At 38.4% G+C, this 11,975-nt stretch overlaps 1 protein-coding gene across 1 annotated transcript; it reads right to left on the bottom strand.

Moving 5' to 3' along the window:
- Positions 1 to 4,123: 4,123 nt before the first annotated feature.
- Positions 4,124 to 7,770, bottom strand: IZUMO3 (IZUMO family member 3). Its single transcript, XM_022551550.2, is given in 7 exon segments — positions 4,124 to 4,840; positions 4,843 to 4,925; positions 5,267 to 5,357; positions 5,782 to 5,862; positions 6,548 to 6,637; positions 6,786 to 6,860; positions 6,998 to 7,770. Coding segments are annotated over 7 exon segments (699 nt in total). The 5' UTR covers positions 7,230 to 7,770; the 3' UTR covers positions 4,124 to 4,793.
- Between the last annotated feature and the right edge of the window lie 4,205 nt (positions 7,771 to 11,975).

The raw sequence follows: 11,975 nt of genomic DNA, 5'->3' as shown, positions 1-11,975 counted from the left end.
GTCTTCATCACTTCTTTACCTTTTCACCTGGATGATCTTCTTAGTCATATTTTCAGGTTCACTATTCTGTTCAAGTGTTGTTTTAAAATATGTTTCATTAGCTTTGATCTTCTTGCTATATATTCATATATATAAATTCAAACACTGAATGGATGTCTGTTTTTGACACCCAACAAAATTGATACTTAGTATTTTCAAAACTGAAATTGGGCTCTTTCCATCACAACCACTTGTTCTCCTGTATTCCTTGCTTTACTGAAGGAAACAAGCAAGCACCATGCGCTTAAGGTGGGAAGAAATCAGAGTTTCACCATTCAGGTAAAAATCAAAGTCAGCATGTTGTGTCTCATTTCAGGTTTTTCCTTAAGCATGGCATTTGTTCTCAGTAGTGCTCATACCATTTTTAAATTTCTTTAAAGAACATTGGCAACGTGGGTTATTTTTTCTTCCTATGTCAGTATTGGTAATTTGTACTTTTAATAAAAATATCCTTTCATCCAAGTTTTAAATGTTATAGTTGTTTAAAAGAGTCTCTTAAGATAAAAATAAATTCTATCTATAGTTTTGATCCTTTTATTTCTACCTTTTTAATGTATCTTTAAAATTTTTTGTTCTGTGTGGATGAAGACTTTTATTAGCACCTGGTGTTATCTCTTTATTTTCTGCTTTGCATTTCATTAAGATACAATCTAATTTTCCCTCTTTGTGCATGTTTTGAGTTTACTTTGTTCTTTTCCTAGCTACTTAGAATGCCCTATTCAATATTATTATACTTTTTCATCTTTATGATATTTGATGAATAGAAGGTTATAGTCTCAAATGCGTATAATTAGCTACTCTTCACAACACTTGATAGGTAATTTTTTTTTTTTTTTGATAGGTAATGTTTTGTGATTGTTATTTTTATGTGTTCAACTTGACTGGGCTAAGGGAAGCCCAGAGAGCTGGCAAAATATTGTTTCTGGGTTTGCCTGTAAGGGTAATTTTGGAAGAGATTAACATTTGAATTAGTAGACTGAGTAAAAAATATCTGCCCTCACCAGTGTGCGTGGGCATCATCCAATCCATTGAGGGCCCCGATAGAACAAAAAGGTGGAGGAAAAGCACGTATTCTCTCCCTCGGTCTTTCTGCTTCCCTCCCTCCCTCCCTCCCTCCCTCCCTTCCTCTCTCCCTCCCTCCCTCCCTCCCTCCCTCCCTCTCTCCCTCCCTCCCTCCCTCTCTCCCTCCCTCCCCCCCTCTCTCCCTCCCTCCCCCCCTCTCTCCCTCCCACCCCCCCACCCTCTCTCTCTCTCTCTCTCTCTCTCTCTCTCTCTCTCTCATGGTCAACAGACCGTGACATCTGTTTTCTCCTACCCTCAGCCATGGGATCTCCTGGTTCTTGGGCTTTCCGACTCTAGGGCTCATACCAGGTAGATCACCCTGATCCTCAGGCCTTCAGACTCTAAGTGAATTATATCACTGGCTTTCCTGGTTCTCCAACTTGCAGGCTGCATATGATGCAATATTTTAGTCTCCATAATGGTGTGAGCCAGTTCCTGTAATAAATCTCCTCTTACATATCTATCTATATCTATCTTATTAGTTCTGTTCCTCTGAAGAACCCAGACTAATACAGATTTTGGAGTTGAGAGTAGTTCTAGAGGAATATAATTTTAAGAACGAGTTTTCAGAATTGCTTTTGGTCTTTTTGAATTAGCTCTCTAGCCCTATTACATTTAAAGTTGCTGATGACTTACTGCCAGTAGTAAAGAGAGCACTGACAGTCCTCAGCATGAACTGTTTATAGAGTTATGTAAAACATCTCCACTGGATACTCCTAATCAAAGGCTTAAAAGAAGCAAGTTAGGTGATTCTGTATATGATACTTTCCATCATTTTTCAAAAATTAAGTAATGTGATGATGTTGATTGGTTGCTTCTCTTTTTCTGGACAAAATGCTAAAAGGATGAGCTCCGGGATTCAAATTCTCAGCTCAAACCCTATATATGTGACCTATGAGCTCCTAGGTGTGCTCTGAGGAAGAGCCTTATCTCCTATAGCTCCTGTAGTTGAAATTGCTGAAAATAAAACACAGGACCTTGTCCTGCTATTGGCTGAATTACAATTCCAATAGAATCCCAGCCTTGTAAGGTGTCTATTGTTAAAGTGAGGGCATTGATTAGGAAAGAATGGGATCCTGTAAGTTGGGATGGGGGTATGTGGGCAGACTCTGATGAAGCACATATAATAATTTTCACTTCAGATATTCCAGTTCTGAACACTATCTCTTACACATGGGAGAATCAATAAGTAGATATTTATTGCACAGATGGTTATTGCAGCATTATTTATACTGACTAAAAAAAGCTAATGAAGAGAATACCCAAAATAGAGGAATGTTAGAATAATTATGGTACGATGCTATTGTGTGCAACTGCCAAAAAGAGTGAATAGATGTTGATACCAGTTAGCTTAATTTCCACAAAGTATTTAAGTGTGAAATCAACATGCATTAGTGTGCATAATTTTTAATAGCAAAAAAATTACATGTGTAAATGTATTTGTATGTATGTATGTGTATCTGTTTACTTATAACCATTTAGGTTTGGATAAAATAATGAAAGACATATCCTTGTCAACCTAGGTTTTCTAGAAGAGTGATGAGAATGAAATACAAGAGGAGTGGGGAGGGGACAATAAGCCAATATGACAAGAAATTTAAAAGGCTGCACTAAAGCAAACAAAGAGACACAAAAACACAAAATCTAGCAAGTATGTTATCGTATTTGTATAATTATCTATAATGAAAAATAAGTATAAAAACCATAATTTATAAAGACCATGAAAGGAGTTAGTCTCAAGAATTATTTGGTAAGGTGAGCCTTAAATCGTTGGAAAATGATAGGTGCCAACAACACGATTATTTTTAACATGAAGTTCAAATTTAGCAACTGAGAGATATTAATGTTCAGGTCCTCCTCAAGTATATTCTGATTCATTCAATATTTCATTAATATAGCAGCAACAACAAACAAGTACTCAAAGATCTACAGTGGGTGAAAGATTTGCAAACACTTCTACCCACCACTAAAGCAGGACCTATTCTCCTACTGCTAACCTGTGGTGTTTTTCTTTTGAAATAAGCTTCCAGAATAAAAGGACACAAAATAGAGTGGAAAGTTCATGTATTTTAGGGTTAGCCAGGCCTCAGTTTTATTCCAGGCTTTGCCACCACTGTCTGTAATCAAGTTGATGTTGACAATAAACCCACACTTACTATCTTTCCATTAATCTGTCTTTCATAACTGCATGTCTATAGCTGTGAGTTCCAGTCAGATGGTGTGAGTAAGCACAGGTTAGCCACAAGCGGAGTTTATCATAGCCTAGATTAGTCACTGTGGGACCTCGAGTTAGATATTTTCCTGTTTCCTCATCCGTAACGCGGAGGTAAATAACAATATTACTCAAAAGATTATTGTAAGGGCTTCTCTGGTGGCGCAGTGGTTGGGAGTCCGCCTGCCTATGCAGGGGACACGGGTTCGTGCCCCGGTCCAGGAGGATCCCACGTGCCGCAGAGCGGCTGGGCCCATGAGCCATGGCCGCTGAGCCTGTGCTCCGCAACGGGAGAGGCCACAACAGTGAGAGGCCCGCGTACCACAAAAAAAAGAAAGAAAGAAAAAAAAAGATCATTGCAAGAGTTCAATTAGATAGTAGATGTAAAGCACTGATTAGGGTAGTATACACATTAAAAAGTGTTCAATAAGAACAACTAGACTAAGACAGTAACATCTAATTCAGTCATAGACCATAGATTTAGGGAAAAATGACTGGGACAAATCTCAACTCAGGACTAATATTTTGGACTTTGTGTGTGTGCATGTGTGTGTGTATGTGTGTGTCATATCATGATGAAGATTGAGTGTTATGAATTGCCAAGGAATTTTCCACATTGAACCTAATAAATATGGAAACATAGATAAATATAGAAAGGTGGAAATAAAAGCAAACTTAGAAATTTAAAAATGTTCCTGATTAAAGACATTAATGAGTTTCCAACCATGAATTCTTTTTTTTAGGGTGATGACAAGGAACTTTATTCTTATTTATAATAAGTTGAACATTGATTTACATCATAGAAAAAGACAGGTTTAGGAAAAAGATAACGTTCTGTTCTGCAAGTATACATTTTCCATCTATGTCATCATTATCCTAAATGTAGTCTACACTATTAAGAAATTGATTCCACTTCTCTTATTTTGCCTTTTTTTTTAAACAGAAGAACCAAAACCATACTTTAAATTTTGTTGGTAATAGTTATACACATTAAGATGTGGAAATATTGTATTCAGTATACACTTCAAAATGCCATTTTATTGATAACTACTTTTGAAAAAATATGTTTGATTTCTTAATAAGTTGACCAATCAATGGAATGATTTTAGAGTAAACTTCTTGAATAAAAATAAAACTTTTTTCCAAGCTGATAGGATGCTTAGACTGATAGGATGAGAAAAAAAGCTGAGTCTTTATTACGTTTTCTGTAGAATCTTAGACAACCATGCATTCTTTACTATCATGCAGCGTATCTTTTATGTGCATTGTAGCATACCAGCATTACTTTCTGTACAACTTCCAGTAAATCATTTGCTTCCATTGCTTCAGGTTATCAGAAAGGGTCTTTACTAGAGAAACTCTTAAGTTCAGTTTTAGAATACTCTGACTTTATGACTGCAAAAGAGCTTAATTCCCGGTTTTCTACTCTGAGTCAACACGTAAGAGAATTATGAAAGACCTTCTGGCTGTGTCTCTCTATTTATTTTCTGCCTCCAAAATCTTTCTCCTTCTCATCCTTTATCCCTATTCTTCAAGTTTCTTCTCCAAGTATTTCTTTAATGACCTTCGTATTGCCTTCATTTTCCTCCGATGAGAGATGCAAAAATGGAATCTAGACTAGAGAAATAAGATAATCCCAACTTCAGTACTAGTAGCCCAACTCTTTAAAAAATTGTTTTTTCTTCCTTTTTTGAATTCCTCTACAAAAGTTTTTCTCATACTTCATTGTACCTCCTCCATTTCCTATGTTCTCATGCTTCACTGTACCTCCTCCATTTCCTATGTTCCAACTTTTATCCCATCAAACTTGATCTCATTCCTGTTAGTATGAGATCCCAGATTTTGAAATGAGTTCTTTCCCATTATTTCCATTGGAAGGAAGGGGAAGATTGGGCAGTCTCTTTGCCAAAGAAATGCTTGACCCAGTGTTTGTTTGGAGGGAGGAAAACTCACAGTAACAAAGCACCTCCCAATATTACACCTTCTGCTAGTAATATCAGAAATAGTGTGAACTCTTGATTCTCAGCCTTCTTTGGATCATCTTCTGAAAGAAGAAAGGGCAAAAAAGAAAGTGAATTTTGGAGAAGGAAATTAGTAACTTGAGAACTTTATCCATAAGAAGACTCTTTTTAACCTTAAAAATTGCCCTGTTCACCACTTACATCACTGTTCCCTGGTTATTCTGATCTTTACTAATTACTTAGACCCCTAGGCTCTACAAAACTTTTTCTCTTACTGCCCCTAGCCTAATTTCTCCACCTTTAGTACAGCTTTTTCATTTCTAAGCTCTTCAGTTTTCCAGTGCCTGGTAATTCATACTGGTACAAATTTTGTCCAGCATCTTAGCTCTTATTTGTGGCATTAGCATGACCTACAGAGAAGGTGATCAACAAATATTTGTGGAGTAAATCAATGAAGAACTCCTTGATCCTTGGCCTTTCAAAATGCCACACTGCAGTCTTTGTTACCTGCACAATATTCTCCTTTGAAGCACCGAGTGGTGATGCGAAGACAGGTCCAACAATCCAGGATAGGACCTTCAGTCGCGACTGATAGAGAGAAGAAAGATAGTTGGAAGGGGGCCATGGCATGGAGTTTCCTTAGCTCAGACACCAAGTATGGGTTAGATCTCAGGCATTTCCATTGGTTACATTGCTGTGACTTTCTTCTTCCCCTAGCAATCAATTTTTTTGATGGGTCAAAACCCTAAATAATTTAAGTCAGATCTCTGGGAAGAAGTAGGAAAATGATGGCTCAGCTTATATTAGTGCTTTGGGTTATAAACTATACTATAGAAGGCCTCTTAGCACCTCTAAAATCTCTGGGGTGTCTGAGATTTTATAAACTATATTTTGTTGTCAGAGATCGTTGATATTCCCCGTTGTAGCCAATAGCTCTAGGAATTGTGTTCTCAATGTGACAAGTAGAAGAGATAGGGTCATATAGAGCACAGGAGATGGGAAAATATGGCTGAAACCTCAAGACATCACATATACTGTACGTACCATAATCTTCAGAACAAGCTAAAAGAGAATCAGAAAGATCTAATGAGCTTAGAATCAACTTAGTGTTTGCCATATTTATACCCAAGTCATCATTATTTGGTTACCCATTAAGTTCCAGCCACCCCTCCACCCATTCTAAATTATTCTAATGTGAAATCACATTCCTCCTCTCACCCCTCATTTCCTATTCCTTTCACATAATTTCAGTGTTGTTAGATAGACATATTACCAACTTCAGAGAAGTTCTTTAATAGTTCTTTCAGTTTGGATTCCAGGTTTTGGCGGACATCGAGAAGCTTGACTTGAAGGATAAGGGCACCTAAAGAGGGGTGGAAGGGACATCAGAAAATAGGGGTGGCCTGTCCCTTCATAATTTAATCCTAATTGTTTTGCCTTGTTTTCCCCAGTGAATTTTTCTCATACTTTCTTGGGCAGTACAGTCTCTTAACATTGAAACAGTACCTCACCTTTCCATGTTTCATTGCTCAGTTTATAAAGTTCATTCTTTAGCCACGTTCTCAAATTGACAACCTTTTGAACAGCTAGAGAGGAGGGGTGAAGGAACATGTGGGAGAATAATTACATTTATGGAGGAAATTATGTGGGCCCAGGTGCTCTCTTCCCTACCTCCCTTCTCCCTTTAACCCCCCAAACTCTCAGGGACTCGAGCTTCCCTCACCCAGCACCCGAAGCATCTTGTCACTGTGGGAGACCTTGAAGCTTAAACGGATCATCTTCTTAATCTGCCGTTCAAGCAGATGAGTTCGGCCAGGGACTTCTGAGGGTACCAGCTTTACCAGCAAGGACTTAATATCCTCGATGAATTTGGGGTCACATTCCAAACAGCATTTGACCCCGTGGAAGGCTACCAGGGACAGGGGCAGGAGCAAGAGCAGCCGCAGGTCCCCCATTTCCTTGCCCCGACCACCCTTGCCTCAAGATCAGGTTGTCCTGGCAACTAGTTCACCAAGTTCCCTTTCCTTCAAAACTCCAGGAATGAGAGCCTTGTCCTGGATAGTCTGACTCCACCTTCCCCTCTGTTTCCATCCCACTTCTAGGCAATCTCATTTCTCTAAGGATCTTCAGTTTTCTGACTTTTATCCTTCATTCCAGAGAGGGAACTGCCAGCGGGGGAGCAGATACCTGAGTTCTGAGTGTGGAACACAGAGAGAGAGAGAAGTCTTGTGCTCACACAAGCAGAGTTCCGTGCATGGAGATATCTCAGAAAAAGTCTTTAACTCTTTGCCTTACTGTGTTCTTAGTAAATTCCCACACTCCTGCTGATCATTGAAGTAGTATCTCAATAGCAGTGGATGTTGGGAGAGATCTCTTAGGACTTTAGATTGCTTAACCCAAGCTCTGCTTTTATAGAAGAGGTAAGAAAAACTTGGAATATCGAGCTTCTTGGGGTCCCAGTCCCTGATGGTAGCAGTATTGTTGAAAATTAGCAATGGGGGTCTGCATATAATTGATAATCATTGATAATAATGATTTTGATACACTTGATAATTCCTCAGAAATTTAGGCTACCTTTGTTTGTAGGAATATTTCTCCAGCTATGCTCTATAACCTTTTTATATATCATTCTTCTTTTAGAGAATCTGGAGCCAGGAGACTAGAAACAACAGTTGAGGAATACATAGTGATGAGTGAAACTCCAGTAATGTTCAGGGTTCTTTAACAGGCACCTCTTGAAAGTGCTGATGACACACTTTGTGTAACATATAAGAAAATAACTACAGTTATCATGGGCTGTGTTCTCAGGACACTTCCATGGAATGTGGACAAATAAACATGTTTTTCCTTCAGTTTAAGGCTCTTTGAATAAGAATTTTCTTTGTTATATGAAGAAATTAAGGCTGCTTTGCAGACTTTCCAGAGTACTAGTTACCTCTTTTATAATATATTGCATGTATGGCTGTGACCCCCTGGAAACTAGGAAACCCTGGGATCTTCAAAGGTTGGTGGTAGATTTTAGACGTAAGGTATGGGAGAGTCCTGGGGTAGAAGGTTGTGAGGGAAGTTAAAAGAACTACCACTAATTATATGCCTTCCATGTGCCTGATTTTGTCTTAAAAACACTGTAGATGGAATGTCCCAAGTCCTCATGGATGGCACAGCAATACTTGGAGAGATTATTTCCATTTTATAGATAAGAAACTGAGGCTAAAATAATTCAGTGGTTAGGGATCTGGATTCAAACTCATGTCTGTTTAACTCCAAACTCTGTATACTTTATCTACTGCCTCTCAATATTTTCTGGAATAAAACAGAAAACAATCTCTTGGAATTTGATAAATTGGGAGGTGGGGGGGGGGAGGGAGTATAATTCAAATCCTTTGATGTTCCAGAACTGGCACTTCTCCACTCTGATTTTATGTTCCCTTGGCTAGATGATCTCATCTTTAGATGACTCCCAAAGGATTTTCACAGGCTGAGGTCTGAAGGTATGTGTGGTAATGGTATTAAAGTAACTCCGGAAACCAAAGTTGGAGACTAAGAGGGTTAAGAAACTTGGCAGGCAGGTGGCCAAGTATGAGGAAAGACTATTCTTCAAGAGAAAACACATGTTATAGATGAGATATTTTCCAGTTAACAATAAGTGCCTTTACTTTTGGATTAGACAGCTTAAAGGGAACACTTTATCATACTACGGAATAATTCTACCTCATTCCATGGCACATTTTCTTGACCTTGACCTAGTGACCCATCTACCATTTTTGTTCTTGCTTTACCCTCCCAGCTTAATTTGCAATCCAAGATTTTTAGGATGAGAGAAAAAATAATTTGACTTTTGTATAGTCTTGGGAAGACTGGAGATAACAAACCATTTCCTAAACAGACAGGTAGAGCTTGAAATTGAAAGGTGCATGTAAAAGGGGAGACAGTGGAGGAACTATCATTTTCATGGAGTAAACAGTAGACAGAAAACAACAATGTGTGCTAAGGTAAAGAAAGAGATACACACAGAGGTCCGGGGAAGACAGAACAGCACTAAGTCTGGAGGAATTTTTTATAGAGAGGCCGGGTCCAGGAGACTAGAAACAATTAATGAATATATGGTTATGAGTGAGACTCAGTAATGTTCAGGAGCCTTTAGGGGAAGCATCCTGAAATTACTGATGATGGTGTATATAACATGTAAGAAAATAACCACAGTTAACATGGGCTAGTTCTTTGGATTTCGTATATGAAAAGTATTTTAGCTTTGGAAAAGAAGAGCTGTCTGGAAATTGATTAATAATATAATGATCACATTACCTAATTAAAATAATAGTACTTGTGTCAGGGAGGCAAAAGGCTAACACCCAAATCCTAGAGTGGTAATGCTAGTGTTTGGTTTGGATCGGCATCAAGGGGGTATGATTTATGGTCACTGTGAATCTGTAGAATAGCTACCTGAGCTCCGTATTTGCCTCAAATAGTATAAAAGATACATAACAGCACATGCATTCGTAATATTGTACCAAATATATATTTGCTTGTTTGTTGTTCTTACAGAGATAAGGTATTCATGGGCAGCGTTGTGGGGTTTTTTTGGGTTTTTTTTTTTGTCGTACAGTACTATCAATTAGAGAGTCCCTCTTTTAAGGGCTAGAACGAGATGTGTTGTAACATTTGGCCTTTGTTACAAGTCATATAATGCACTGAGGTTTACAATCTGAAGAACAAGTTTCATAAAGAAGAGCGAGAAGCTTCTCACGGTAATTTGCCCACGTTCCATGGTGGATCCCAGATCCATATAAAAAATAAAAATAATGAATCTCTGTCCCTAAAGCTTCTTACATCATCTTTTCTCCTGGGTTATGTGTGCCAGCTGAGCCCTGCTGCATTGCTTTTCTTATCGCTTCACTTGATTATCTACAAGTTTGTCAAATGATCCGGATATTTCTTATAGTCAGGTGATATTAACTTCTTTCCTGATTGTAAACTGAGACTAGGAAGCCATTATTTGATATTTGGCTATGTTATAAATTATCTTTCTAGGCAGTATAATAATCATAGGTTTAAATATTTAAATAATTACTATGTGCCAGATATTTCACATGTAAAATAATTTCAATATTTTCTGTATTCCTGTTCATTCACATTCCATTGTCATTAAGCCAATCTCTCCATATTCTACTCATGTTTTAGGAAAAGTCATAAGGTTTGAGCCTGGAAAACTTTGAAGAAATCTCTACCTGATAGGAAATCAAACTAAAAGAAAGTTGATCCAATCAGTAGGGATTGTGGGAAGAATGAGGGGGAGAGAAGTAAAGGATGCAGAAGATGTGTGTCACAACCTCTTCTCTCTGGGAAGGTCCCAGGAGGGAAGATATATTCGGTTAAAGGAAATAATGAGGGGAGAGAAGCTTTTGCCTTGCATCCTTTAGCGGCTCTGAAAACTACACCATTACCCACACGCAGATATTAGTACCTAAGGAAAAGCCTGTAGGACTGGATAATAGAAGACACTCCTGAGACAGTGCCAGTTCCCACATGGCATGGAAAAACGAATATGTTCCCACTGGCTGCTAGGCAAGGATGTGCAAGTGAACTCAGGATCTGACTGGGGAACTTGCCAGTGTGTATCATTAAAGCTTTAGGTAAAGGGTCCTTTGTCTGAGATCTGGATAGCAAACCACCAGGCCAAGAAAGGAAAAGGAGTCTGCAGCAATCCCCAGGGCCTCGATGGGACCAAATTGTTAGGAAAGGCCACTAGACCCCAAGGAAAGAGAGAACAGATTCGAAGTGTTCCACTTGCAGAGTTTCTCAGCAAACACTGCAAGAATAGTGAGAGGTAGGGTGGTACCAACTTTACCTTAAAGATACCAACACATTGTCAAAGAATGAGGCAGATATCCTCAAAGTTAAAAAAAAAAAAAATGCTGTCATGCCAGGGAACACACATCAGTGAAGAAATTCACTGCAAAGTTCACTGAGGAAGAAAACGCAGGGGTTTTAAATACTAGAAAGAGAGTTCATTTTTAACATACTTGGTAAGATGGATTGAGTCCAAGTTAGGTAAAACAAGCTTGATTTTTCAGTGATTAGGATTCAGTGATTTTTCAGGGATTTAATTAGGCCCAAGAAAGGTCTAGCATCCCAGAGTTTCTCAGTGTTCATCCCAGAGTTTCTCAGTGTTCATGGTTTCTTATCAGTTTCAGGAGGTTGAGCTAGCTAGGGTGGAAAATATAACAGTTTTATATCTCCTAAGTAGATGCTGTTATAAATGGACAACTTTCCTCAACATGCTACGCACCCATGGGCCCCCTTCAACCATGGGGGTGGTTCATGAATTAACATAGGACCGCCACCTCCCCATTCTTAGGTTCCATTTTACATAGAAGCAGGGAAAGGGGGAAATATGAAAAAATGATTCCTCCAAAGGAAATTTAGTTACCTTAAGAAAATGTTCAAATTTTGGGGTGGGATCAAATTTATCATATTGTTCTAATATTTCTTTTTTTTCCTCTCCCCAGTGAGGTAAGAAGTAAGGTTTCCAGAGAAAGTTCAGACCAACTATAGACTATGAAGAGGCTATGTATCCTTTGTATATCGGAGAATAGTGTAAATAGGTGAGCTTGCAACATAAACGCCACAGTATTTAGTACTCACCACAAGTGTGCATTACTCTTTCCTTTACATAAAATATGAGCCTGATGTTCAGAGAC

Source organism: Delphinapterus leucas, chromosome 6 (genome assembly GCF_059928025.1).
Source record: "Delphinapterus leucas isolate spDelLeu-1000000601 "Yukka" chromosome 6, BTC_Dleu_Yukka2, whole genome shotgun sequence".
NCBI lineage: Eukaryota > Metazoa > Chordata > Mammalia > Artiodactyla > Monodontidae > Delphinapterus > Delphinapterus leucas.
The sequence above is the reverse complement of the archived record's forward strand: the minus strand, read 5'-3'. Positions and strand labels throughout refer to the sequence as shown.